This window comes from Callionymus lyra, chromosome 16, assembly GCF_982586985.1.
Source record: "Callionymus lyra chromosome 16, fCalLyr1.hap1.1, whole genome shotgun sequence".
In the NCBI taxonomy this organism is placed as follows: Eukaryota; Metazoa; Chordata; class Actinopteri; order Syngnathiformes; family Callionymidae; genus Callionymus; species Callionymus lyra.
Window position 1 is genome coordinate 25,979,844 of NC_141833.1, and position 15,990 is coordinate 25,995,833.

At 40.9% G+C, this 15,990-nt stretch overlaps 2 protein-coding genes and 1 pseudogene across 2 annotated transcripts; all 3 read right to left on the reverse strand.

Moving 5' to 3' along the window:
• Positions 1-2,247: 2,247 nt before the first annotated feature.
• On the reverse strand, positions 2,248-3,611 carry LOC148064288 (7-alpha-hydroxycholest-4-en-3-one 12-alpha-hydroxylase-like; annotated as a pseudogene).
• A 2,647-nt stretch (positions 3,612-6,258) lies between these two features.
• LOC148064289 (7-alpha-hydroxycholest-4-en-3-one 12-alpha-hydroxylase-like) lies at positions 6,259-6,981 on the reverse strand. The gene has a single exon (XM_087811172.1). The coding sequence runs from the start codon at positions 6,964-6,966 to the stop codon at positions 6,259-6,261; it is 708 nt and encodes a 235-aa protein (XP_087667298.1). The 5' UTR covers positions 6,967-6,981.
• A 6,421-nt stretch (positions 6,982-13,402) lies between these two features.
• Positions 13,403-14,791, reverse strand: LOC148064290 (7-alpha-hydroxycholest-4-en-3-one 12-alpha-hydroxylase-like). Its single transcript, XM_087811028.1, has one exon. It carries the CDS (start codon positions 14,750-14,752, stop codon positions 13,403-13,405), a length of 1,350 nt encoding a protein of 449 aa, XP_087667154.1. The 5' UTR covers positions 14,753-14,791.
• Positions 14,792-15,990: the final 1,199 nt, after the last annotated feature.

The window sequence follows — 15,990 nt, forward strand, 5'->3', positions numbered from 1 at the left end:
TATAATGTCTCCACCAACTTCACAGAATTCGTCAGAATGCATTCACTGTTTTCTACTGGTAACATTTTGTAAAAAGAAAGCAAACATCTTATTAAAACAAGGATTTTAATGTTTGATCATGTAATGATATTTTAATGTTTGGTGCTTCGGTCAATGACCAGATCTTTGTTGTTCTCAGCTGGTTGGGTTCATTTACGAAAAGTGCCATAAATCACGTTTGAGGTCATTGTTTTGACCACGACCCATGTTCCTCATCTACAACACTGCCCATCTCCAGAACTCACATGGTATAAAACACAAATTAAACAATCATGTATTATTTCTTCATTCTGGTTGTGCTTTTTATTTCTAGATGCACAATATAAATGAAATCAGCATAAGTCAAATCTCTGGGTAAGTTATAAAAAAGACAGCTGGGATTCTAACTGCTGTGTCCAAAATGTCAAGCCTACTAAAGCACCACTGAGTAGAGACAAAACATAGATGTGAATTATATAGAAGCAAAATCTAATTAAAAATGAAAGTGTAATGCAACAAGAAAATTAAAGACTACAATAAGAACGATATTTCAAGTAATCTAAGAAGACTTTCTTACTTGTACTCAAATCTTAAATCTAACACTCACTTAAGGTCAATTTAACAAGTTTCCATACGAAACATTACTTAGTTTAAAATATTAGTTTGTACCAAAAATGGACTTCTTTCGGGATTGTTTGCCTTTATCAGAATTTCTCGGGTCACGTCTATATTGAGAACATCTGCACGAACCTTCTGTCCAGATTGATTCACGATGTCATTCACTTCCTTGTTGGCAGCTTCCATGGCTTCTGGATGCTTCATACCATGTTAGCTGTCAAAGAGACATGTTCAGGTTATCAGCTTTCATGTGGTTGTTGCTGGACAGAACTAGGTTGTTAAGATCACCTTCTACCACTTGGAAGTCATACACTCTACAGACCAATTGATCAGAAAATGTGTTGAAATCTATGTTTTTCCCCTTTTGTGAAAGCCCCCCAAGAAAATGTATCTTGAAGAAAATTCACGTAATGCTCGCCCAGCTGTATCGTAAACACATAACTGTCATTCTTTCATCCTCTCCAGGAATTTCAATGTTTTTTCGACAGAACTCGAGAACATGACCCAACCATGGAAACAGCCCCTTGTCCAGAGGAGGCTCTCCGGTAAAACTCCCAACAGGTACAAACCACCAAGAGCTGCGACAGTGATGACAAGAAGGACTGTTAGCAGAGCCTCCATGTTTGACTCCGAGTTGAAAAACTTGACTTATTATACTGATCTACTCGTCCTGTTTTCCCATCATTCAACACATCCTGCAGCGAGGAGGCTAAAAAAAATGGTTTGTTTTGGCACATCTCACTTCTCTGCAAACAATTAATACATTGTTTGACCTCATGACTTTCCTAATAATTATGGATACAGTTTATACATATTGTTCATGTGCTCCACGGATATTAAAGGACATTAGCAAGAGGACTGTGGCCAGGCTGCAGGGCTGAAACCTTTGACCCGGCATCCAAAGTGGGTCCTCAAATTTGTGAACACAAAAATTGTCCAAATGTTTTACCTAAAATACAGGGTTTCATAATAATTTGCTAGATTGACATTTTAAATGAGCCTCAGTTTATCTATGTCTGCAAAATTCCTGAACGTCACGATTTAGTTTTTACCAAACACAACAATGTCTCCATCTACTGCCCATCAGAATACCTACACTGTCTTCCACTGGTTAAAGTGTAATAATACATCTAACGATATTTATTTTGTGAGTGTAGAGTCACACCACAGGTGCCCTAATAACAGTTATATATTTAAAATAACAATGATGATTAAGAAATTAGTTTTGAAAAAGAAATGTAACGTGTGATATCAGAAAAGACACCAGATGTTTTAAGAAGCCGCCTCTTTATTGACAGTTTGAAACAAGTACAGCTGAGTAAGACAATCTTTCACTTCACGTGTGTGCCAGTGTTTGTTTGTGATAAATACATACATTAACATCCTTATAGTGACACCATGTAAAGAATAAGTGCAGAGATTATAGGTACTTTAGACAATATGTGATCTTTATTCTCAAGGTAAAATCAAATGAAGAATGAAAGTTTAAAGCAAGAAGAACCAAAAGACTAAAATAGGAAAATGTATTTAAGGTAATCTGACGTTACTTTTCTATTTGAATGTCAATTAAAAAAAAATCTGACACTCAAGATCAGTTGAACTAATTGAAGTCTAAAACATTTTAGTTAAATATTTAAGTTTGTACCGAAACTGGACGTCTTTCTCGGGATGAATCGTTCCGAAGCCGAATCGTCGGACATCAAATTCCGGGATCTTCTCCTCAGGATTCTTCAACTCGAAGTCGAAGTAGACCAGCATAAGGAAAACAAACTGTTTCAGCTCATTTGTGGCAAAGAACCTTCCTGGACACATGGAGATCCCAGCACCCCAGGGCATGGTGTAGTACTTGACTTTCTTTCCTCCTTTGTAAAAGTCGGTTTTCTTGCTCCCGTCTGGATTGAGAAAGCGATCGTATTTGAAGGAGAGAGGGTCAGGGTGGATTTCTGGGTCAATGTGAACAGCAATGTAGGGGAACACTGACATCCTGTCACCTTTACGGAGCAGGTATTCACGACCGTCAGACATCTTGATGCTTATGTCCTGGAGCACTGCCCTGGTGAGGAGGGGAGCAGCTGTCAGTCTGAGGGTCTCTTCGATGATGCTGTCTAGGATCGTTGCCTTCATCAGCATTTCTCGAGTCATGTCCAGTAAAGGACCATCTCCACGAACCTTCTGTCCAGATTGATTCACAACGTCATTCACTTCCTTCTTGGCAGCTTCCATGGCTTCTGGATGCTTCATGAGGTAGAGGAGGAGCCAGAACGAAGAGGGACCGGTGTTGCCCTGAGACGCCCAGAGAAGCACGAACATGTATCTGGCGATCATGTCTTCGTTCATCTCATCTCTTCTCGGGCCTGATACATGTCTTTAACCCATCCACTGATGTTGTCTTTGGACCTGATCTTTCTCAAGGACAAAGCGTCCCAGAAGATTTCCGATAGTCTTTGTACTTCCAACCGTTTCTGGGGGGTCAGAATCCCATAAGCCAAGTTGGGGAAGAGCTGGTCGTATTTCCTGAATTCATGGAACAAAGCTTCTGATTCGCTTCTGTCTTTCTCTTTAGCCTTTTCCTCACTTCCTTCACTTTTGTTGCCATACAGGGACAGGTAGCCAGCCCTGAACACAACATTGTAGCAGTACATGAACAGTCCATCCTCAATCCAGGTTTTCTGGTCCTCTTCAGATCTGATGTTGTGAAGCATCAGGTTCTGCAGGTTAGCTGTCATAGCCTGAGTCATGACCTCCAGTCCGTCTCCTTTCAGGTGCTTGTTGCTGGAGATGAGGAGAACACTATGATAATTTTCTTTGGAAAAATAACTGAAAACTCTGGAAAGAAGTTGACATGAAAACACGTGAAAATTCAACTTTGCTTGACTCTCTTTTGTGAAAGCCCCCAAAGAAAACGGATCCTGAAGAAAAGTCACATAGTGGCCGCCAAGCTGTATCGTGAACACATCACCGTGCTTTTCTTTCATCCTCTCCAGGAATTTAAGCGTGTTTCTGCGGAACTCCAGAACATGACCCAACCATGGAAACAGTCCCTTGTCCAGAGGAGGCTCTCCGGAACGTTGCTGTCGGAAAACTCCCAACAGGTACAAACCACCAAGAGCTGCGGCAGCGATGGCAATAAGGACTGTTAGCAGAGCCTCCATGTTTGACTCCGAGTTGAAAAACTTGACTTTTTATACTGATCTACTCGTCCTGTTTTCCCATCATTCAACACATCCTGCAGCAAGGAGGCTATAAAAAAATGTTTGTATTGTCACGTCTCACTTCTCTGCAAACAAAATTGTTCAGTTTGACTAATGCTTGACACCTCATTACTCTGCAGCCACATTTACTTTTTTAATCACACGTATAATGTCTCCACCAACTTCACAGAATTCGTCAGAATGCATTCACTGTTTTCTACTGGTAACATTTTGTAAAAAGAAAGCAAACATCTTATTAAAACAAGGATTTTAATGTTTGATCATGTAATGATATTTTAATGTTTGGTGCTTCGGTCAATGACCAGATCTTTGTTGTTCTCAGCTGGTTGGGTTCATTTACGAAAAGTGCCATAAATCACGTTTGAGGTCATTGTTTTGACCACGACCCATGTTCCTCATCTACAACACTGCCCATCTCCAGAACTCACATGGTATAAAACACAAATTAAACAATCATGTATTATTTCTTCATTCTGGTTGTGCTTTTTATTTCTAGATGCACAATATAAATGAAATCAGCATAAGTCAAATCTCTGGGTAAGTTATAAAAAAGACAGCTGGGATTCTAACTGCTGTGTCCAAAATGTCAAGCCTACTAAAGCACCACTGAGTAGAGACAAAACATAGATGTGAATTATATAGAAGCAAAATCTAATTAAAAATGAAAGTGTAATGCAACAAGAAAATTAAAGACTACAATAAGAACGATATTTCAAGTAATCTAAGAAGACTTTCTTACTTGTACTCAAATCTTAAATCTAACACTCACTTAAGGTCAATTTAACAAGTTTCCATACGAAACATTACTTAGTTTAAAATATTAGTTTGTACCAAAAATGGACTTCTTTCGGGATTGTTTGCCTTTATCAGAATTTCTCGGGTCACGTCTATATTGAGAACATCTGCACGAACCTTCTGTCCAGATTGATTCACGATGTCATTCACTTCCTTGTTGGCAGCTTCCATGGCTTCTGGATGCTTCATACCATGTTAGCTGTCAAAGAGACATGTTCAGGTTATCAGCTTTCATGTGGTTGTTGCTGGACAGAACTAGGTTGTTAAGATCACCTTCTACCACTTGGAAGTCATACACTCTACAGACCAATTGATCAGAAAATGTGTTGAAATCTATGTTTTTCCCCTTTTGTGAAAGCCCCCCAAGAAAATGTATCTTGAAGAAAATTCACGTAATGCTCGCCCAGCTGTATCGTAAACACATAACTGTCATTCTTTCATCCTCTCCAGGAATTTCAATGTTTTTTCGACAGAACTCGAGAACATGACCCAACCATGGAAACAGCCCCTTGTCCAGAGGAGGCTCTCCGGTAAAACTCCCAACAGGTACAAACCACCAAGAGCTGCGACAGTGATGACAAGAAGGACTGTTAGCAGAGCCTCCATGTTTGACTCCGAGTTGAAAAACTTGACTTATTATACTGATCTACTCGTCCTGTTTTCCCATCATTCAACACATCCTGCAGCGAGGAGGCTAAAAAAAATGGTTTGTTTTGGCACATCTCACTTCTCTGCAAACAATTAATACATTGTTTGACCTCATGACTTTCCTAATAATTATGGATACAGTTTATACATATTGTTCATGTGCTCCACGGATATTAAAGGACATTAGCAAGAGGACTGTGGCCAGGCTGCAGGGCTGAAACCTTTGACCCGGCATCCAAAGTGGGTCCTCAAATTTGTGAACACAAAAATTGTCCAAATGTTTTACCTAAAATACAGGGTTTCATAATAATTTGCTAGATTGACATTTTAAATGAGCCTCAGTTTATCTATGCCTGGAAAATTCCTGAACGTCACGATTTAGTTTTTACCAAACACAACAATGTCTCCATCTACTGCCCATCAGAATACCTACACTGTCTTCCACTGGTTAAAGTGTAATAATACATCTAACGATATTTATTTTTGTGAGTGTAGAGTCACACCACAGGTGCCCTAATAACAGTTATATATTTAAAATAACAATGATGATTAAGAAATTAGTTTTGAAAAAGAAATGTAACGTGTGATATCAGAAAAGACACCAGATGTTTTAAGAAGCCGCCTCTTTATTGACAGTTTGAAACAAGTACAGCTGAGTAAGACAATCTTTCACTTCACGCGTGTGCCAGTGTTTGTTTGTGATAAATACATACATTAACATCCTTATAGTGACACCATGTAAAGAATAAGTGCAGAGATTATAGGTACTTTAGACAATATGTGATCTTTATTCTCAAGGTAAAATCAAATGAAGAATGAAAGTTTAAAGCAAGAAGAACCAAAAGACTAAAATAGGAAAATGTATTTAAGGTAATCTGACGTTACTTTTTTACTTGAATGTCAATTAAAAACAAATCTGACACTCAAGATCAGTTGAACTAATTGAAGTTTAAAACATTTTAGTTTATTATTTAAGTTTGTACCGAAACTGGACGTCTTTCTCAGGATGAATTGTTCCGAAGCCGAATCGTCGGACATCAAATTCCGGGATCTTCTCCTCAGGATTCTTCAACTCGAAGTCGAAGTAGACCAGCAAAAGGAAAACAAACTGTTTCAGCTCATTTGTGGCAAAGAACCTTCCTGGACACATGGAGATCCCAGCACCCCAGGGCATGGTGTAGTACTTGACTTTCTTTCCTCCTTTGTAAAAGTCGGTTTTCTTGCTCCCGTTTGGATTGAGAAAGCGATCGTATTTGAAGGAGAGAGGGTCAGGGTGGATTTGTGGGTCAATGTGAACAGCAATGTAGGGGAACACTGACATCCTGTCACCTTTACGGAGCAGGTATTCACGACCGTCAGACATCTTGATGCTCATGTCCTGGAGCACTGCCCTGGTGAGGAGGGGAGCAGCTGTCAGTCTGAGGGTCTCTTCGATGATGCTGTCTAGGATCGTTGCCTTCATCAGCATTTCTCGTGTCACGTCCAGTAAAGTAACATCTCCACGAACCTGCTGTCCAGATTGATTCACAACGTCATTCACTTCCTTCTTGGCAGCTTCCATGGCTTCCGGATGCCTCATGAGGTAGAGGAGGAGCCAGAACGAAGAGGGACCGGTGTTGCCCTGAGACGCCCAGAGAAGCACGAACATGTATCTGGCGATCATGTCTTCGTTCATCTCATCTCTTCTCGGGCCTGATACATGTCTTTAACCCATCCACTGATGTTGTCTTTGGACCTGATCTTTCTCAAGGACAAAGCGTCCCAGAAGATTTCCGATAGTCTTTGTACTTCCAACCGTTTCTGGGGGGTCAGAATCCCATAAGCCAAGTTGGGAAAGAGTTGGTCGTATTTCCTGAATTCATGGAACAAAGCTTCTGATTCGCTTCTGTCTTTCTCTTTAGCCTTTTCCTCACTTCCTTCACTTTTGTTGCCATACAGGGACAGGTAGCCAGCCCTGAACACAACATTGTAGCAGTACATGAACAGTCCATCTTCAATCCAGGTTTTCTGGTCCTCTTCAGATCTGATGTTGTGAAGCATCAGGTTCTGCAGGTTAGCCGTCATAGCCTGAGTCATGACCTCCAGTCCGTCTCCTTTCAGGTGCTTGTTGCTGGATAGAATAAGGATGTCATGATCACCTTCCATCACTTGGTAGTCAAATACTCTACGGACCAGGTGAGCAACAAACTTGTTGAAATTCAATTTTTCTCTGCTCTCTTTTGTGAAAGCTCCCAGAGAAAACGGATCCTGAAGAAAAGTCACGTAGTAGGAATTTAAGCGTGTTTCTGCGAAACTCCAGAACATGACTCAACCATGGAAACAGCCTCCATGTTTGACTTCTCTCATGAAAAGAATAGTGAGTGTTGGACTTTTAAAAAAGACTGGCTCCTCCTTTTTCTATAGATCCACAATCTCCCTCCTCTCTGGCAGAAAATCTAGTTATTGATTAATGCCTGGAAGGCATGAAACAAGATAGATAACCACAGGTTTTGTAATTCAGAAAAATCCTAAAAAAACAGCCTGATGTTAAATATCCAAACGAATGATTGAATCTGTTTGTGTCGTCATTAGACATGTTTGCTCTGCTGCACGACCTTTGCCCTCTTCCGTGTCAAACTGCACTCATGACTTCATTTGAAAGCACCATTGATGGGAAAGTGATACGTCGTCATATTTACCAACCACACATTATTGCTCACTCACTGATTGCTTATCATTACTTGTGATTGGAAAGAAGTGTAGGGAGTGTGAGGGAGTGGCCAAACTATTTTGGACACTTCACTGTCTGTGTTGGTCTTTTAACCTGCAGAACCAGAACTCTCACTGTTCTTAAAATGATTTGCGTACAAGGATGAATACTAATCCGCATCACATCAATGAGTGGGTAATAGTTCAATGAAATAACGTTGACCATTTGAACCTTCAGTGCGATCCGATGGTACCCCACTTCTTGCATTGACATACAAACATGACCTGACAATGACTACGAGACGTTTTGTTGGTAAAATAAATCTAAATTACTCTTTTTGTTTGTCTGTGTTGGTGCCTGTACTAAAAATAAATAATTAATAATTTTCTGCATACGTGTGTGTGTTCATGCGTTAATCAAAAACAATCAAAACACGACGTCACTTCTGTCCCGGGTCTTATACTTCGCGTCGTGGAGAGAGATGAACAATCCAGAGTGTGTCACGGGTCGTTTATTTGCCGCTTCAGGTCAAACATAATACAAGCTTTCAATTACGGTCGACCGGACGCACTTTGTCCCGGCGACTGTACAGGTCAATAGTCCCGAGAGAAAAGGTCCCGATCTGTAGAAACATCCCTATATTTTAGGCACGTCCGGAAGGTCGTCTCTTTCCGGCCAAATGGTTCTTTTAAGTTCCTTGTGTCACGATCACCCGTGAGACGAATCCTAATTTGTTTTCTTGTAATCTAATCATTCAAATGTTCTCGGGCGGGGGTTATCTTCTCTTCCGTCTTTTATCCCCCCTTTCCCGGGTGTGTCTTGCTTCGTTCTTTGATCTACGATTTAAGGTGTGATTTGCAGATAAACAGATGTTTTTAAATAACTGGTGTCGTATCTAATTCTGATCCAAGCTTGTCTTGAACCAGTGAATCAGTCTGAGTGGATGTTGATTGTGAATGTGTAGTCAACGTTTAAGCTCTTATATGAAGCGAGTAATTTATACTTTATATTTTCATTATCTTTTAGCATTAATTTAAGTATGGCGTATATGTATATAATAATTTAAATCTAACAACTGACAAGACAACATGAATAGTTTTGCGAGGACATGCGTTTGCAATGAGAGAGAGAGAGAGAGAGAGAGAGAGAGAAAGGAGTTCTTTCTAAAATCATTGCTATGTGTAAAAGGAGTGAACTGTGTAAAGATTGTGATTTCAATATTTTCTTTTAAATAGGAAAAGAGTCAAGTTGGATTGTGAAAGATCACGGGAGGTGAAGAAGAACCCGGCAGATCCGAGTCTCTGAGAGTGAGAGAGATACTTTATGAAGACATCATTGTTTATCTCTTTAGAAGGAAGTCCAAATGATGACTCCCTTCAAATACTGACGATGATGTGACTCACTAACAGGTAGTTCCTAGTAATATGGCTTCTATCCTCCAGGAACAGAAAGCATCACATCTCACTGCTTATTGCTGGCTTAGATACACAACAGTCTTGTCTAGTGTATCTCATGTTACAGTGACAACCTGTAACATTCTTTTCCTTTGATGAAGAACATTGTGCTGTGCCTTCATTGCACTGATTCACATGACGACGAGGGTGTGCTTGTGAAAAACCTTTTAAGATCTTATTTGCTGCTCTGACAGCGTAAAGCATGGGACCTTCTACTTCCGGTGAGCCTTTGATCGGCTGCTAGAACGTGAGCTCCTGCAATAATTGCCAAAAACAGTCGTTTTAACGACTACTTGTCTGGATATTATGTTCATATCACTAAAGATATGTCTCTATGATCGTGATGCTCTTTTCAACATCAGAGAGTTGATGGAGGACTTCACTCGTGACCGTTACCAACGTCCCGTGAGTTTCCCACCTCTGCTTCTAATCGACTCGGACTCTGCGGAATATCGTTTGATCTCTCGGGTACCGGGCGATTTCCACAAGAGACCAAGAAGGAGATCCGGAGTACAGGTCAGGATGAGACGCGCAGTCGCGGTCGCTCGGAAGAACTCTGACGTCATCGGACGTCATCAATGTTTGATCGACATTCCTCTCACTGAAGAGTGTGACGACACGTCAGCGCTGTCATTTTTCATTTCCTCTCTTTAATTCGGCTTTTACAACCGAGTTGAATGTGAGTGACAGCCGTCAACCACGTGACCGCTGCTGTTCTCTTCAAAAGATCCCGCTCTGCGCGCCTGTCTGACGCGGCGTCATCAGTGACGTCATCGGTGCTGAATGTGGGACTTCTGAATGTTCGCTCCATTACTAATAAATCCTTTACTCTTAATGATCTTGAGAGTTAATTTTGATTTATTATGTCTTTCTGAGACTTGGCAGAGAGAGGAAGAGTTTATTCATCTGAACAATTTCTGTCCAGTAGGGATCGCTGTCCTGGGGAAGCCTCGCCTCTCTGGTCGTGGGGGACGTCTTGCTACAGTTTTTAGGGAGAGCAGTTCTTGCAAAGTGATTCAGACACAGGAATTCACTTCTTTTGAGTCTCAGATGATCTTGGTTGGTTCTACAAGACCTTTCTATTGTGTGTCAATCTACCGCCCGCCTGGTCCTGCTGTTCTTGAAAGACTTCAGTGACTTCTTATCTTCCATTATTCAAATGGAATCTGTTCTTATTCTTGGAGACTTTATTCTTCATGTTGATGACGTCACATCTTGCTCTGCTCAAGAACTTTTAACTTTAACAGAAGCCTTTAATTTTGAGCAACATGTTTCTGAACCCACTCACCAAAAAGGCCACACTTAGTTTTTACTCTTGGCCTTGACATTTCTAATGTATCTGTACATGATGTCCATCTGAGTGATCATTCTATTGTCTTGTTTAATCTGGACTTCATCCCTGAACCTAAGCCTTTGAAAGTTAGGTCTCAGAGATGTGTCATCTCAGCCGATACTGCAGACAGTTTTTCTGCTACATTTGACCCTCTCTCCTTTGATGACTGCCCAGACGTGGACAGTTTGATTCACTGTTTCACTGATCATTGTGTTGAAATACTGGATCAAGTGGCACCTGTTAAATTGAACTTGAAAATTCAAAAAAATGTTGCCCTTGGACAAATGAAGATCTCCTGAGTCTGAAGAGACTTTGTCGAAAGACTGAGCGTCTCTGGAAGTCCACTAAACTTGAGGTGCACAGACTTCACTCAAAAAAACAAACAATTTCCCGAAGGAGAACTCCTGAGGGATCAATAAAGTTCTACCTTACCTTACCTAACCTTACTTCACCTCAGGGATCTGAAGTCTTCTTAAAAAGAGATGGTGGAAACTGCTAGATCTGATTACATCAGAAAACGTGTAGCAACAAATAAGAAAAACCCCAAAGTGTTGTATGACACGATTAATTCTCTCGTGTCTCCTGCTCCTCAAATCACGCCTGTCTTCTGTGAAGCTGACAGCAATGCATTGTTGAGATTTTTCATTGACAAAATTAAATTGATCAAAGAGAAAATCTCTCTTTTGTGTGGAACCCCTACTGTCTCAGAGCCCCTCTCCTCCTCTTGGTCTTCCTTCACTGCTGTATCTTTGGATGATATTTCGGCACTAGTGAACAAGATGAAACCCTCCTCTTGCTCAGATGACATCCTTCCTTGTAGGCTTTTTATAAAAGTATTTGATGTTATTGGCCCCTGGGTTACCAATATGGTGAACCTCTCCCTTTCCACAGGGTTTTTTCCAAATGCATTTAAACCAGGCTCCTCCTTACATCAGTGATCTGATCCAGCCTTACACCCCAGCTCGGGCTCTGAGGTCTGTGGATCAGAATCTACTGATGGTTCCACGCACACGGTTCAGGACCAGAGGAGAGAAATCCTTCCAGGCTGTTGCTCCTAAGCTTTGGACCTTACCTAACCTTAGAAGCAGGTGATTACCACACCGCATTGAGACGCTTAGAGGTCGGGCTTGGAGACTCTGCTGGTTGAGACCATTTCTGGAGTGCTCACCTACCACAAGGCTGGAAATGTCTGAGAAGGGGAACGTGGTCCACGCATCACACTGCATGATTGTCCCACCGCCAGATGGCATCACTTCTGGACCGCGATTCTCCAACTCACAACCGTCTACACAACATTGCTCTGATGATCAATGATCTACAATGAATTCTTCAAAAAATTCCTCTGATGATCAATATACTACAACGAGTTCAACATGAAATTGTCCTGAGGATTAAAGAAGAATACAAAGTAAGTTCATCTGCTGAGGACTTCACTTAATAAGAGACCCACACAAACACATACACACAGTCTCTCCCTGTAACACATTTACACACAGGTTAAGTCCTGGTAATCCGTGACCCATAGCCACTGAAAACTCAAAGCTGTGTTTGGCCAAAGGAAACCGATCTACGTTGGACAACGAGAGATCCTGAATGACTGGATACGTCTTGTGAAATTGCATGATGAGAGACTCCACACGTTTTCCCTCGCGGACGTAACCAAAAGATACTAACAAAGGGAAAACAAGAATAATGACTAGTCACTTATAGATGGTGATATATTTTGCTTTATTGTTGAAGGTCTTTAACATGCAAATATTGATGAAGAGAAGGAAAAGAAGATGGGAAAGTTATCATATTAACCAAACACACAGTTATTCTCTCGCCGATTGTTTTGATTATCAATGTTTGTGCTGGGAAAGATGAGAGGGAGTACGGATGACTTCACTGCAGGTGAAAATCTCTGAAGGAATGTATGCTGGTTCAGCCAAGAACAACAATCATTTATTAAAGTGTCCATTTGTTTAAAACCTTTCAAGTAAGATAATCAACATCGTGTGTAACTGCAACCAGTTCTTTGCTTAAGAGAGAAGTCAGACTGGAATCTAAAATATGTGTGTATTACTCTCTTGCTGAAAGTAAAACTACTGAATTTAAATTTGGATCAAATCCTAACCTTATAACTTTGTTATGATTTATTATATCTTTTGGCTGTTGTGCGTAATTAGGCTTTGTGTCTTTATAAAACAACTGCAACTTGAACCTTTGGCATTACATTCAGTATGCACAAAATGCAAACATACGGGGCCAAAATTAAAGATACAAACTCTTAAATTAAATTCTGGGGATTATATTATACATTTGTGAAATAATATTTCATTAAAAAATATATATTATTTGAAAGTTTCAAATGTGTGTGTGCAACTTCATAGCCTTTCACTCTACACATGTGTGTAAAAAAACATATTTATTGTGAAACAATGGAAAGAAAAAGGAGAGATATTGTAAAAGTCTGTTTTCAATACATAATATTTAATCTGGAAGTAAAAATGGGAAAAGAAGGAAGGTTTAAAGCATAGAGATACTTGGAAATATATATTTTGTATATATATGAAATGTTTCTAAATTTAAAAGTTTCCTCAAAATCAGGCATTCAATGAAGCTCAGTTGAACCATTTTAACCTTTAAAAACCATTTAATATTTGAGTTTGTACCGAAATTGAACCTCTCTGTCAGGCTGCATTGTTCCGAAGCCGAATCGTCGGACATCAAATTCCGGGATCTTCTCCTCAGGATTCTTCAACTCGAAGTCGAAGTAGACCAGCAAAAGGAAAACAAACTGTTTCAGCTCATTTGTGGCAAAGAACCTTCCTGGACACATGGAGATCCCAGCACCCCAGGGCATGGTGTAGTACTTGACTTTCTTTCCTCCTTTGTAAAAGTCGGTTTTCTTGCTCCCGTCTGGATTGAGAAAGCGATCGTATTTGAAGGAGAGCGGGTCAGGGTGGATTTCTGGGTCAATGTGAACAGCAATGTAGGGGAACACTGCCATCCTGTCACCTTTACGGAGCAGGTATTCACGACCGTCGGACATCTTGATGCTCATGTCCTGGAGCACTGCCCTGGTGAGGAGGGGAGCAGTTGTCAGTCTGAGGGTCTCTTCGATGATGCTGTCTAGGATCGTTGCCTTCATCAGCATTTCTCGAGTCACGTCCAGTAAAGGACCATCTCCACGAACCTTCTGTCCAGATTGACTCACAATGTCATTCACTTCCTTCTTGGCAGCTTCCATGGCTTCTGGATGCTTCATGAGGTAGAGGAGGAGCCAGAACGAAGAGGGACCGGTGTTGCCCTGAGACACCCAGAGAAGCATGAACATGTATCTGGCGATCATGTCTTCGTTCATCCCTCTCTCTTCTCGGGCCTGATACATGTCTTTAACCCATCCACTGATGTTGTCTTTGGACCTGATCTTGCTCAAGGACAAAGCGTCCCAGAAGATTTCCCATAGTCTTTGTACTTCCAACCGTTTCTGGGGGGTCAGAATCCCATAAGCCAAGTTGGGGAAGAGCTGGTCGTATTTCCTGAATTCATGGAACAAAGCTTCTGATTCGCTTCTGTCTTTCTCTTTAGCCTTTTCCTCACTTCCTTCACTTTTGTTGCCAAACAGGGACAGGTAGCCAGCCCTGAACGCAACATTGTAGCAGTACATGAACAGTCCATCTTCAATCCAGGTTTTCTGGTCCTCTTCAGATCTGATGTTGTGAAGCATCAGGTTCTGCAGGTTAGCTGTCATAGCCTGAGTCATGACCTCCAGTCCGTCTCCTTTCAGGTGTTTGTTGCTGGAGATGAGGAGAACACTATGATAATCTTCTTTGGAAAAATAACTGAAAACTCTGGAAAGAAGTTGACATGAAAACACGTGAAAATTCAACTTTGCTTGACTCTCTTTTGTGAAAGCCCCCAAAGAAAACGGATCCTGAAGAAAAGTCACATAGTGGCCGCCAAGCTTTATCGTGAACACATCACCGTGCTTTTCTTTCATCCTCTCCAGGAATTTAAGCGTGTTTCTGCGAAACTCCAGAACATGACGTGTCTCAGTCTCTGAGCCGCTGAAGCATCTGAACACCACGCGTCTCATCCGTGGAACGCAGGTAAAAAACAATGGCCGTCTTAAAGCGACAGTGTCTTAATGCGATACATGCATTGAAAAGTAATAAAACATAAAACACGAAAATAACAACTGGGTTTAATTATATACTTCCAGTGAAAATAATTGAAACATAAAACAACAAATAAACGGCTGGGTTACATTACTAAAAACTAAAGCCTGACAGAGGGGGAGTGGCGCGGGAATGAACTACCGTACTTACTGGCGCGCGCATGTACAGACAGCATATACATCTGTTGTTTTGAGCGAGCACCATAAACCGAATATACACAATAATTCATAGTGGTATTGGTTACAAGTGTCTACACGTGGTGTTCACTGCGCAGGTTAACTGTACCGCATTACAAGTAATATAATGTAACTTAATGTTGGTGAACCACATAGCAATTCATCTACATTAGAAGTCTAAAAAGCGAATGGTAGTACAGTCACGGTGAATACAATTGTATAAATCGTTTAATTCATTTAAATATAAGTCAGCAGATGGAGAGACTTACCACAGTCTTTACCAATGGAAACATGGCGGTGGTCCATGAGGTCCAATTACTCTAGAAACTTCTGGATCATTTGAAATGGGCGGAGCACATTAAGATATTAACACTGAATATTGTTAAATTGACCCTTGACAGTGTTCATTCACTTTTTACACTATAAATAACACCTGGGTTTTAACTCTGGATATTGACAACAGCACTGCAGGGGGAGGAGCCACGTTTTACACCTGTTGTTGTTGTGTTACATCTGGAAGAGTTAAACCAGTCTATAAAATAGTTAAAATACATTAACACTTCCTTTTTGACACTTGGAAATTTACTGTGCACGAACGCACACATTAAACAAATGCGCACACCGACATAAAACAAACGCGCACGCACACATAAAACACACGCATGCATACACGGACATGCACTGACAAACGCACACACACACGGTGACATGCACACATAAAACACACGCACGCACGCACACATAAAACAAACGCGGACGCACACATAAAACACACGCATGCACACACAGACATGCACTGACACACGCACACACACACGGTGACATGCACACATAAACACACGCACGCACGCACACATAAAACAAACGCGGACGCACACAAAACA

Bases quoted from the DNA above. Each gene is read 5' to 3' on its own strand.
- LOC148064289 (XM_087811172.1), bottom strand. From the start codon at position 6,966: ATGAACGAAGACATGATCGCCAGATACATGTTCGTGCTTCTCTGGGCG.
- LOC148064290 (XM_087811028.1), bottom strand. From the start codon at position 14,752: ATGAAAGAAAAGCACGGTGATGTGTTCACGATAAAGCTTGGCGGCCAC.